General features: G+C 37.2%; 1 protein-coding gene across 1 annotated transcript in view; it reads left to right on the forward strand.

Annotated features, from left to right (window-relative positions):
* Positions 1-13,981, forward strand: part of Sf3b3 (splicing factor 3b subunit 3) — a 47,659-nt gene that overhangs the window by 12,611 nt on the left and 21,067 nt on the right. Inside the window, exons 9-11 of the mRNA XM_047529221.1 lie at positions 3,718-3,883; positions 6,373-6,468; positions 9,624-9,696. Coding sequence (XP_047385177.1) covers positions 3,718-3,883; positions 6,373-6,468; positions 9,624-9,696 — 335 coding nt within the window. The remainder of the gene's footprint in view (positions 1-3,717; positions 3,884-6,372; positions 6,469-9,623; positions 9,697-13,981) is intronic.

The raw sequence follows: 13,981 nt of genomic DNA on the forward strand, positions 1-13,981 counted from the left end.
TTACCTTGGTTACTCTGAAAGTTGGCAGGAGAGAGGTGTAGTTTCAAGATTAGGGAGCTTTTCACAAGAATATTTAGTTTTTATTTTGTTTTTTGCTTATTTTTTAGGTTTCTTTTTTGTACCAGGGATTGAACCCAGGGGCACTTAACTGCTGAGCCACTTCCCCAACTCTTTTATTTTTTATTTTGAGATAGGGTCTTGCTAAGTTGCTGAGGCTGACTTTGAACTTGCAGTCTCCTGCCTCAGCCTCCTGAGCCTCTGGGATTACAGGTGTGCACCACTATGCCCAGCAATATTTTAGTGTTGTTGTTTTTTTTTTTTTTTTTTTTTTTTTGGTGCTGGGGATTGAACCCAGGGCCTTGTGCTTATGAGGCAAGCACCCTACCAACTGAGCTATATCCCCAGCCCAGTATTTTAGTTTTTTAAAACAAGCTTTGCCCTCCTTTCCTCTTTACATTTTACATTTTCATCCATTTCCAAGTTTTTACTTTTTTTGATAAGAAGTATTCATCTTAGAAAAGAGAATGTGTATACAAACATTGCTTCTAATCCTTTAATCTACAGATAACATTTTCCTGCAGCTTTTCTGTGTGTGTTCAATTTAGATATTTTTGTATAATGTGACCACATATTAGGTACCAGTTTGCAACTTTCTTCCCTGTCCTCTGGTGATCCTGAGGATTGAACCAGGGCCTTGCAAATGTAGGCAAGCTTTCTACCTCTGAACTGCATCCTAGACCTTTTTGTTTTATTTTGAGACAGGGCAAGTTCATGTTCCCCTCCTCCAACCCCTGGTAACTTTAAATCTGCCTTCTTTTTCTGTGACTTTATCTATATAGGTATTTTTCATATAAGTAGTATCATACAAGGTTTATCTTTTTGTGTCTAGTTCGTGTCATTTAGTGTATTTTCAAGGGACATGTAAAATGCATCAGAATTTTTGTTTCTTTTAATGGTGAGTAATTCATTATATGTGTATACGCTTTGTTTATCCACTTGTGTTGTTTCCACCTTTTGGCTGATGTGAATGATGCTGCAGTGGACATTGGTATGCAAGTATGTTTGAGTCCCCATTATTCAGTTCTTTTGGTTGTATTCCTAGGAGTGGAATTGTTGGGGTTCTACAGTAAAACTGTGTTTAACTGTTTGAGGAACTACCAGACTTGCACAGCAGCAACAATATCATTTTACATTCCCTCCAGCAATGTGTGAGGGTTCCAGTTTTTCCACATCTGTGCCAACACTTGTTATTTTCTACTTTTAAAATTACAATTACACCTAATGAAAAGATTTTTAATTTTAATTAGGTATAAATCTTGGCATGTTGTGATTATGATTTGCATTTCCTTAATGTTTAGTTATGTTGAGCATCTTTTCATTTCCTTATTAACTATTTGTATATCTTCTTTGGAGATATACCTATTCAAATCCTTTGCCTGTTTTTAATTGAGTTGTCCTTATTTTTATGTATTTTTGTATTGTTTTGGGGACCAGGGATTAAACCCAGGGGCACTTAACATTGAACCACATCTCCAGCCCATTTTTTATATTTTATTTAGAGACAGGATCTCCCTGAGTTGTTTAGTCCCTCGATAAGTCGCTGAGGCTGGCTTTGAACTCATGGTCCTCCTCTCTCAGCCTCCCAAGCCCCTGAGATTACAGGCATGTGCCAGGCCTATTTTTATGTATTTTGATGGTAGGGAATAAACCCAGGGTGCTTTGTCACTGAGCTACACTCCCAGTCCCTTTTCATTTTTTGAGACACTGTCTAAGTTGCTTAGGGCATGGCTAAGTTGCTGGGATGTAGGCATGTACCACTGGGCCCAGCTGTGTTGTCTTTATTTTTGAGCTGAAAAAGTTCTTTATGTATCCCTATGAGATACATTTGAGGCTATTTTATCCCATTTTGTGGGTTGACCTCTCATTTCTTGGTAGTGTCCTGTATGCACAAAATTTTAATCTTCATTGGGGGTAGGATGGCTGGACGCTGAGGATTAAACTAGAGCCTTACATACACTAAAATGCACTCTACCACTGAGCTATACTTCTTAGCCCTCTAAAATCTTTAAATTTTGATGAAGTCCGGTTTTTCCATTGTTTTGTGTGCTTTTAGTGTAATATCTAAAAAATTCATTGTCAAATCCAAGGTTGTGAAATTTACCTGTACCTGTTTTGGGGTTTTAATGTTTAGGTTGTCTATTTTGAGTTAATTTTTTGTATGGCATAACGTAAGAGTCTAGTCTCATTTTTTATGTAGAAGTCCTGTTGTTCCAGCATCATTTGTTGAATATAACATTGTTTTTAATGCTGTACAGTATTTCAGTATGAAGGTATGAGATAATTTTTATTTATTGTTAGAGTTTCTTAAAGATAGGGCCTCTATTAAAAAGTGCATGCATTTTAAAGGTTTTGACACTTTGCTGAATTATTGTACTGTTTGTACTGATTTGTACATTAGCAGCAGCATGTGTGTATTTTACCACATCATATCAATACTAGGTAGTACATGTATAAATTTGAAGATTTTCTGATTCGTTTGGTAAAAATTTTGTCTATTTAAGGAATTGGACTTTTAAAATTTATTTGCCCAGCATTTTATCTTCTGTGAATCACTTAGTCACATCTCTGCCTAATTTTCTATGGTATCCTTTACTGATAGGGACATTTTAGGGGTGTCAGTGTAGCATAATAGAAGTGCTGAGTCACACTGACTGGATTATAATCTTTATTTTCAAGTACTCCTCAGTTTTCTTATTTATTGAGGAGATAATAGAGCATATCTTACTGGGTTTCGTAGGTATTTAATAAGAATACTTATGCCAAGCATTTAAGTATTTGGTGGCGGGGCAAGGGGGTTGTTACTGGGGATTGAACCTAGAGTTATTTTACCACTGAGCGACAGCCCCAGCCATTTTTATTTTTTATTTTTGAGACAGGGTCTCACTAAGTTGCTAAGAGCCTTGTTAAGTTCTGAGACTGTCCTTGAACTCCCAATCCTTCTGCCCTAGTCTCCCCAGCCTCTGGAATTACAGGCACACACCACCTCACTCAGCTAGCACTAGGTACTTTTGTGTAATAAACATTTAGTAAATATTGATTACTACCATTTCTGTTAATTCTAGTAATGTGGAAAGTTTTGGAAAATGACTAAAGAGCAAGTAACCCATAATTGTATTATCCCAGAACATTTTAACATTTTGCTATATTTATTTGCATATTTTTGCTAATATTTACATGTAATTTTAAAGAATGGTGTCATTCTATAAAGTTACATTTTTCACTTAAAGTTTTTATTTTATTTTTTGTTGATAATGAAAATTTTCTTACACTAGCGAGACTAGTACAATGAACCTGCTTGTGCCCATCACCCAGCTTCAACCAACATCCATGACCAGTCTTGTTTTATTTATACCACACTTGGGAAATTCTGTCCTTTCACTTTGAAATAAATCTCAGACAGCATGCTTTATTATTACACCTACAAGTAATAACAGCAATTTTTTAGTATAATCAAATAGCACTAGCATAATTGTTAATATGATAATCAGACATTGTCTTGAGATAGAGAATCTTTTTTTTTTTTTTTTTTTTTTTTGTGGTACTGGGGATCGAACTCAGGGCCTTGTGCTTCAGAGGCAAGCACTCTACCAGCTGAGCTATCTCCCCAGCCCGAGATAGAGAATCTTTTAACTGAAGTTTTTCTTTGTGTCTTCCTAGTTACTTATATCAAATTGCACATCTTGGAGATGATGATGAAGAACCTGAGTTTTCATCTGCTATGCCTCTGGAAGAAGGGGATACGTTCTTCTTTCAGCCAAGACCACTCAAAAACCTTGTATTGGTGGATGAATTGGACAGCCTCTCGCCCATTCTGTTTTGCCAGGTGAGGGCTTTTTGAATCATCTCCATGATGAACAATGTAAGCCAGCTGATTTGAATCTCAAGTGTAATAAGTTTGAAGTTTTCCTTAAGTTAAATTAAGGTTAATTTAGGAATTATATATCTATCGAATCAGTATATAAAGGCAAAATAATCAGATAGGTTTGGGAATTGGAAACAATTAATAAATCTTTGGGGGATTTTGTTTTGTTTTGTTTTGTTTTGTTTTGTTGTTTTTTTTTTTTTTTTTTTGGGTGCTGGGGATTCAACTCAGGGGCACTTAACCACTGAGTCACATACCCAGCTTTTGGTCTTTTATTTAGAGACAGGGTCTCCCTGAGTTGCTTAGGGCCTCACTAAATTGCCAAGGCTGGCTTTGAAATCCTGATTCTCCTGCCTCAGCCTCCCAAGTTGCTGGGATTACAGGTGTGTACCACTGTGCCTGGCTGCTTTTTTTCTTTTTTAATAACTCATGTTCAGTGTAAATATTCAAATCATGTAAAAGGTGGAAAGTTAAATTCCCACCCTCCAAGTCTTCTCAGCCTTGAGCTCCATGGAGCTCATTACTATTAGCAACTTCTTGTGGTTGCTTCTAAGCATTTTCTTTGCATCTGCAATTTTATGTATGTGTGTGGTTACATCTTTATTGTTTTTAAAGTAAATGGACTCATTTGCTACATAGTATTTCTGACTTGACCTTTTTTCACTTAGAAGTCTGCTTATAGCTGTATATATCTCATTTTTATATAGTTCCGCTTTAACAAAACTTCAGATAGCCAGGTAAGACCCTGTCTCTAAATAAAATACAAAATAGGACTGGGGATATGGCTCAGTAGTCAATTTGTCCCTGCGTTTAATCCCTGGTATTCCCCCAACAACTTTGGAGACACTGGAATCACTCAGCAACAAGAATTTTTTTGCTGGGGGAGGTGGTGGTCAGGGATTGAACCCAGTGGCACTTAACCACTGAGCCACATCCCCAGCCCATTTTATTTTTTTATTTTGAGACAGGATTTTGCTTAGTTGCTCAGGGCCTTGCTAAGTTGTAAAGGCTATCCTTGAACTTGGCAACCTTCCTGCCTTAAGTTCCCAAGCCTCTGTGATTACAGGTGTGTTCCACTGCATCCAGCAATGGGAATTTTTAATCACATCTTTAAGGAGAAAAGTGAAGTGACCCAGGATGGAGATTGTGTCTCCCACTACTGGACCTCAGTTTTGGCAACTAGACTGTTGTGCCCTAGATTGCTGGGGTCTCTGTGACAGGAACCACTCTATCCTCAGCCGTTTTTTTAAAAGTTCTTTAATTTTGAGGCAGAGTCTCACAAAGCTGCTTAGGGCCTCAAAAAGTTGCTGAGGTTGGCCTTGAACTTGCGATCCTCCTGACTCCCACCTCCTGAGCCCCTGGGATTATAGGCATGCACCACCACACCCAGCCCTCTGTTGGAGTTTTAAGTTGTGGAAAGTAATATATGTGCCTTTTTTAAAAAAGGCTTTATAAATAACAAGATGATGCATTTTAAATAGGTGAGCTAGGTCCTGGGGGTATAGCTCAGTAGTAGAGCCCTTGCCTAGCATGTGCAAGTCTCTGGGTTTTATTCCCAGTAAAGTAAAAAGAAAAACGTACATACTGGTGAGTTATTTATTTTTTCAGGGAAGAGAGTAAAGGTTGTATATATATTCTGAACCCATATGATCACCTATTACAATAAACTCTGCTGTACAGAGTTCAGGAACTTTCATTTGAACTGTCCAGTTTGGCAAAACTATAATATAGATGATTCATCTGTTTTTACTTTTTTTTTTTTTGGTGCTGGGGATTGAACCCAGGGCCTTGTGCATTCAAGGCAAGCACTCTTCCAACTGAGCTTTATTCTCAGCTGTTTTTACATATTGATCAAGAAACAGTTGTACTGGAAAGGAGCCAGATGTTTGGGATACCAATAGGAGAACACATGATTTTCTTATTTGGTGACTGAACAGCAGGTATTGGGTACAGAATTATCTAAAGCTAGTCAGCCACATCAGAGAAATACCTGTAGATACTTGGGCTGGTTATATCAGTTTGACAACTGGTCCAATAAATACAATTTTGTAGTTGTGATGGAGATAACATTTGTGGGTATTAACATAATATTAAAAGTGTAGCTTTCATTGGTGACAGTGTTGCATCTAATTGATTACATTGTAGTTTTATTACCCATATTTTTAATTGGAAGGAAATCATTTCAGAATGGAGGTTATATTGCATTTCACTAAATGCCAAGTCTCCTTTTTAACTTGGAAATTGATTTAACCCTTTTTTATTTTTGGAAAAATTTGCTGCTTCAGAATGGTTTACTTTTTAGAACATTTGGTCTTTTTAGAACATTTGGTCTTTTTCTCTTTTTATATTCCAGGGTCAGTAGCCAATATATAAACATAGTTTGTCCCTCTGAGAATGAGAGTTTGAGAACTTAGCATAAGTAGACATTTTTTCCCTTGTTCTTTGTGCAGATAGCTGATCTTGCTAATGAGGATACGCCTCAGTTGTATGTGGCCTGTGGTAGGGGACCTCGGTCATCTCTGAGAGTCTTAAGGCATGGACTTGAGGTAAGACGATAATTTCTAGATTCTCAGCAGTGTTTGAAGGAAAGCATGGACAAAGCAATTATGGGTTTACTTTGATGAGATCATAAATATATTTAATGTTTCTTCTAAAAAAAAAAAATGTTCTTCCCTATTTCCCTGAAGTTTAGAGTCTATGTTACTATTCCTTAGGCTTGGTAATAGAGGCTGGAAAACCTGCATGGAACTCTTCTACTCTATTTTCTTCTCTTTTTTTATTAAAAAAATTAAAAAAAAAATTTTTTTTTTTTTCTTTGCTGTTACTGGGAGTTGAACCCAGGGGAGCTTTACCACTGAGCCAGATAACCAGCCCTTTTTAAAAATTTTTTTATTTTGAGACAGGGTGTTGCTAAATTGCTTAGGGTCTTGCTAAGTTGCTGAGTCTGGCTTTGTACTTTCAGGCCTCCCAAGCTGCTGGGTTTACAGGCATGCACCATCATGCCTGACATTTATTCAAAGTTTTAACTTTGATTTTGATTTTTTTTGAGTGCTGGTATTGAACACTCAGTATTACTGAGCTACAGCTTACCCCCTGGTATCCTGTTAAATTTATTACTTGTTATTGTATGCTCTTAAGTTATTGTTTTTAATGTTTCTGCAGTATTTCACCAAAGTGGATAGAATAGAATTTTTAAAAATAAATTATTTATTGATGGATCTTTCATGTCTTCTTATCATTGTTCTGATGTTCATTCTTATAGCAAGAGACCTGAATTTGATCTTGTTTAAAGAAAACTTTCCTATGACAGTTTGATTTGAGATCATGTGAACTATAGCTCTGAAGAGTTCTCCTGCCTTTTATACATTTTTATTGAAACACAACTAAGATAACTTTGGTTTTAATTCTGGCTCTTCTACTTAATAGCTGTAATTAAGCTTTTGTTTCTTATATAAAATGTGATTAATTATGGTGCTTGTTTTAAAGGATTATTGTGTGAATTAAATTAAATGTTGCATGCAAAGCACTTAGTTTAAGGTAACAGCATATAGTAAATATTAGCTATTAGTATTGCTATTTCAGGGATTTTTTTGGGGGGTGGGTAGTGGGGAATTGAATCCAGGGCCTCATACATGGTAGATGCTAGGCAAGCTCTCTACCTAGCATCTAGCATGGTATCTAGCCCCTACCCCACTTTTTTTTTTTTTTTTTTTTTTTTTTGCAGTGCTGGGGATTGAACCCAGGGCCTTGTGCATTCAAGGCAAGCACTCTGCCAACTGAGCTACATCCCCAGCCCTACCCCACTTTTTTTGTTACTTTATTTTGTGATATTTTGTGCCCAAGCTGTCCTTGAACTTGAGTTCCTCCTGTCCCAGCTTCTTGAATAGTTGGGACTATAGGCATGTACTACCATGCCTGACTGAATTTGAAATTCTTTTGACTGCCAAGTGTTCATCAGTCCACCAAATTTTCAATGACTTGGACCCAATTTAGAGTCATGGCTCTTGATTACCTACTTACTGTTTATTGAATCTTAGTGAGCATCCAATGAAAACTAGCACTATCCCCAAAAAAGGCACATGCATTAACAAGAAGTTTTGTGTATTGTTTAAGAAATAAAGTACTCAATTAAGAATCATTTTTTTATTCCTTGCCTCCCCACACTTTGACTTTGTATATAAATCTTTGTTATACATAAAAGTATTTTTAAATTGTTGAATATTGCTTTGTTCCTGTCTTTGTTATGCTTTGTTCTCTTAATAGATTAGGGACTCATTTGACCTACCAATTTTAAATTTGGTATTCATTATAGCATGCTTAACACTTTTTTTTCTTTAATTGGTTCTTTTTAGCTATACATGACAGTAGAATCCAATTTGATGTAAATTTAAAAGCATAGAATATATCTTGTTCAAATTTAGTCCCCAGTACCCTTCCCTCCCTGGTCCCCTGATCCCTTCTTTCTATTGATCTTTCTGCCATTTATCCACAGTTTTTTTTTTGTTGTTTGTTTGTTTTTTAATTAACATCTTGTGGTCATACATGATAGTGAGGTTCACTGCGGTGTATCAGATGTGTACATAGGAAAGTTATGTCAGATTCAATCCACTGTTACTCCTTTTCCCATTTCCCACTTCCTTCCCTTTATTCTCCTTTGTCTACTCCACTGAAATTCTATCCCCGCATCTTTGATACTTATTTTTATTGATGATGAAGTTCTGAAATCTTCTTGCTATTGTTAAACTATCTACTTTGTTGGCTCTAGGTCATTTAAGAACAATAAACTTACTTTAGAATGGTTTTATTTTTACAGACAAATTGCAGAGATAGTTCGGAGTTCATATATAACGTACAGCCAGTTTCCCCTCTAGATCATTTTGAGTTTATCTTGGATTTTTCGTATATGCTCATGTTTGAGAATACATAGAACGTTTGAGAACTCTGTTCTTAAGAATTATAAAAATCTAGGAGGAAAGACAAAACAGAACTGCCCTTAGAGATGGTGATTGATTTCTACGAGGGAGAGATGATTGCCAGCTAAGGGGGTAAGGGAATAATTTCTGTAAAGAAGCGGTATCTGAATGGGTTCTTGAAGAGATGGTATTTGGCCTTATGGGAGCTAGGGAAAGAAATGTACTAAATTAGGTGGCCTGTTTTATTCCCAATGGTTGTTGCCTCTTCTGAGGAGAATATAGGCATGCCATACCAAAGGAAGCATATTGTTTTGACTGTAAAAATTGTCTTCTCCGAGACATTCCATGATTTTTTGCTAAAGACTGTCTTGGGGACCGTTAGTGTTTCTTTTTTTTCTTTTTTTTTCTTTTTTTCTTTTTTTGTACCAGGGGTGCTTAACCACTGAGCCACATCCCCAGCCCTTTTTTATATTTTATTAGAAACAGGGTGTCACTGAGTTGCTTAGGGCCTTGGTAAGTTGATGAGGCTGGATTTGAACTCTTGATCCTCCTACTTCAGTCTCCCAAGTCACTGGGATATAGTCGTGCACCACTGCACCCAGCTGACTGCTAGTATTTCTAACCTTTTTTGGTTCTTAGGTTCTTTTTTTCACTGGACGATCCCATCCTTTTAATCTAGCATGCAGTGTGAACATTTCCTTTGCCTTTGGGACCTTATTATGTAGCATAGTAAGCAAGTAACTGAGTTCCATGTTCACTGGATCTGTACTTGCCTCCTTTCCTGTCAGGTGTCGGAAATGGCTGTTTCTGAGCTACCTGGTAACCCCAATGCTGTCTGGACAGTACGTCGGCACATTGAAGGTAAGCATCCCTTTCTCAGTAGTCAAAATATAGGGCCTGGGAGGCACTGACATAGAAGACTTAAGAGACTGCATTTATAATATTTCTATATAATCTCATCTAGCACCATATACCAGAAACTTCTGATCCTACACCATATTTTTGAGGCTCTTCCAATCGGGATGCCTTCATCTACTGCTACTTTTTGTGCAAGTGGGTAAGGGGACATAGGGCAGTTTGTTGGTTTTAGTTATGTAAACATTTCAGTATCATAGAGCTTTCATGAATTTTTTTGGTTTTGGTTTTTAATAAAGTCATTGGTTCCATCTCTGTAAGAGGTATGAGTTGAGGAAAAGTTGTTGCTTGTTCATTTTTCTCCAGCTGTGTTCTCATTTTCTGCTGAAACCACAAGGTGGTATTCTAGGAATTGAGAGATTTGTTAAAATTATTGGTTGGTTAATTTTACTTGTGCTTAAGGAAAGCAGAGATTAGTTGATTGGAATCAGAACGTTAGAGTGAGTGGAAAAGGAGTAGGGAAGGAGAGGAAGTCGGAGTTCCTAGGTTTAAATGGTTACCTCATTCTAAAACCTTGAAAGTAATGTGAACACGCATAGAACTGTAATAGCAGGGAAGTTTCATCACAGTTGGATTTCAGCCCCATAAAAATAGAACTCAGTTCTTTTTGCCTTTGGTTCACTTTGGAGCTCTGGGTCATTTCTGTTCTGAGACCTCATTTTCCTCTTTTCCCTTAGGAATGTGGGGCTGGTGAGTAAGATCACCCTGGCCAATTGACAAAGCTTTTTCTAGAAAACAGCTGTAATTCTGCTTCAAGTTAGATGTTCTAGTTGTATGGAACAAGTTTAAGAGAGCTGGGAAATGTGTAGGAGGTAAACCTCTTTCTATTAGAATACTACACATTTTTGTAGATTTTGTTTTCATTATAACTGTTGGAATCAAGCTAAGTTGAAAGGGGAAATAAAAGATGGGAATTTTAGGCCCTTTTTAGCTGGGAAAGTAATTACTAAATTATTGGTTTAAAAAGATTTCCTTGTTTTATATAATGTTTACATAGAAAAACTGTTCATTATTGATGTCCTTTAGTTTGATGGCTTGATGATATCATGGTTCTTTAAAATTGTGTAGACTGAATTAGAAAGATTCAGTGTGCCCCCTCATATTTTCTTTAAACTTTTTGGATGAATTTTTATTTTAAACCAGATTTAGGTTTATAGAAAAGTTACTTATCATTTTATGAAGAAGGCAGAAAGTCCTAAGGGTTGACTCTCAAGATGACAGATAATTGGGGCAGAAATGGGTTGTAAATCCTAGACCAATTCCCATTTTGTCCGACACTATGGTGGGAGTCTGTGGATATTGCTGGTTTCTTTCAGGGTAATTTCTGTACGTTTATCCTACAGTTATTTAAGTACCTACCATATGTTCAGAGTAATTAACATGGAATTCCTGCCTCAAAGGACTTACTGTCTACAGATGACCACAAGGGGCTGCGAATATCTCATCGGTAGAGTACTTGTCTAGCATCTGCAAGCCCCTAGGTTCAATATCCGGCACTGCAAAAAATAAAATGTAAAAGAAAACAAGTAAACAAAACCATTGTATGCTTTGATTTATGACAGGTACAAGAGTGTTGCCAGGAGAGGTAGAGGAGATGGAATTGGCGAGTGTTTTGAGGATTATGAATAGTTCTATGAAGAGAATACATTTGCTAAGTTAGTGATAGGTAGTATATTGTATGATGGAACTTGTAGTTGAAGAATTCTCTATTAAATCTCAAAGCCCTGGAAAAGACTATATGCTGCTAAATGTTGCTCTTAGGTACTATAATTTGGACACTCAACCCACAGAAATAGGTCAGGTTCTCTTTGTTCATTTTCTTTCCAGATATCCCAACTTACTATTGAGCTTTCCTCTGTCCACACATGCTGCAGTCTTCAGGCAAATACTAACCTTGGCTGGTACTTGGTGATGCATACTACCAATACCAAGCCTTTTTTTCTCTTCCACAGGTGGCTGGTGAAGGTGCTGATCACCACAGGTGTGTACCTACTGCTAGGGTCTACTCTGGGGCCTTACATTTAACTAGGGAGAGGGACCTGCACAAAATACTGAGGCAACCCTGATGATGTCTCTCAGCATAACCTTGCAGTTAGGTGTTGATGGGCATATAATGATGTATACCCATCTGCTAGTATGTCAGTTGGTTTGAGGCAGGAATCAGTTTCTCCCCTTTCCCCCACAGATTTTTGGAAAACTTAACTAACTTTTCATTTACTAAGCTGATAAGGCTGTAGCTGGCAAATTGTAGCTTCATACTCTGCCTTGGAATTGACCATTTCTAGTACACTGACTAAAAGATCAGGACCTGGAGAATATGTTCAGGACTGTGCTAAGGCAAGATAAGCACCAGGTACTTTGAATATAGTGAGAATGAAATCATTTGGATGACTCTTACCTTATCCTGGGGAGTGAGCTGCTTGTCAAGACTTAGATCCTTAAGGCAAGAAAGTAGAATAAAGCATTTCCTTGTCTGGGATGCTTCAGCAGTACTAAAACAGATAAAAGTCCTACTGAACTGTGAGACCTAGGTATGTGTTCTCATATCCTAGGACATTCTTCACTGAGATATGAGATAGTTCATGAAACTGAAATCCCTAGAAAAAAGCAATTTGGATATTTATAGTTTCTAGTCATTTAACTTAACTGAAAGCTTGATTTTGTTCTGAATGCCGCCTTATAATCTGTAATCTCCCTAGGACATAAAAGAGTAACTACTCTGCTACAGGTCTTCCAAAGCTGGAGATTGGAAAGGGTAGAAGTGACAGTGTACTTGGTATTCACAGGATAATACATGTTGTGAGGAAATTTGTGATGAAAAACATCTTTTAGACATCCAGTCATTGCTCTTGTATCTGAATTGTCAAGTCAAAGTATGACCCTATTTAAGTTGACTGACCATCTCTTATATCTGAGCAGTCTGGTACCTTGGTCAGAGGTGAAGGTACGAACCCAGGCATCCTTCCTCCTCCTTTTCCTCCATTCTCTTGCACGTGAATCAAAAGTTGTTTGGTGTAGCTTCTGGAATCCTATTTCTCCCCCTTTGTTCAAGCAAAAGACTGCAAATTATGGCCTTTAGAGCCCTTTGTTGGTGGCTTTAATTTGCTCTGGCATAACTTTTAAGGTATTATGTTTTAGTAATGGGTACATGGGAAATTATGCAATAGTCATATGAAATTGCGCAATTTCTGTTATTACATGCCAGAAATTTCCAGTCAAAACTGAGAGCTGGATTAAAGTTTGCAAGTTTAGAGTCATGTGGAGATTGGTTTGGTTTTGCTGTAAACTATTAAGACCTCTACTTCAGGGATATTTATATATGTCCTTATGCATTTTATGATCATGAACAGTGCTTAGTCTTATAAAGCCATTTTATATGATGTTCCCAAAGGGCTGGGGCTGTAGCTCAGAGGCAGAATGTTTGCCTAGCATGTGTGAGGCACTGGGTTTGATCCTTAGCACCACATAAAAATGAAACAAATAAAGTCATGCTGTCTATGTACAACTACATAAAAAACAATTAAAAAGATGTTCCCAAAGCTTTTGCTCTATGTTGATAATTATATCAAAATAACCAAAAACCAGGTATCAACTGGGTGCAGTGACACACCTATAATCCCAGCTACTCAGGAGACTGAGGCAAGAGGATTGCAAGTTTGAAGTCAACTTTGGCAACTTACTGAGACCCTGACTCAAAATATTAAATAGAGAGTGATAATAGTGGCTGAGTGGTAGAGCTCTTGCCTAGCGTGTATGAGACCCTGGGTTCAATCCCCAGTATGGCAAAAGAAACAAACAAAAAACCAAGTATCTTTGCCAGTATTGTGATTTGGAAATTGAACCTGTATCCTATGGATCCCTGGTCTAGCTAATAGAACCATATGCATTGGGGAAGGGTTTGATCCCTGATTTTTAGCCACAAAGTATTAGCTGAAACAGACGTTTTGCCAAACAGTACTTGCCCTTATAATGCGAAGAAGTCTCATAAATTATTTGTTATAAAGTGCTGATTGCCAGCTACCATATGTCCTACTTATAGGTCAGAACACTACTACGGGCTCTACAAATGATGTATCTTTACCTGACCCCTCCTAAAAAGAACACTAATTTTACTGAACTAATCTAGTAACTTTAGTTCATCTGAAACTTGGAGCTGTCAAAACTAAAAATGTGTGATTGATGTCATGGAATTGACCAGCCCAATGGTATCAAGCTCTGACAATGCTCAAGC

This window comes from Sciurus carolinensis, chromosome 16 (assembly GCF_902686445.1).
Source record: "Sciurus carolinensis chromosome 16, mSciCar1.2, whole genome shotgun sequence".
In the NCBI taxonomy this organism is placed as follows: Eukaryota; Metazoa; Chordata; class Mammalia; order Rodentia; family Sciuridae; genus Sciurus; species Sciurus carolinensis.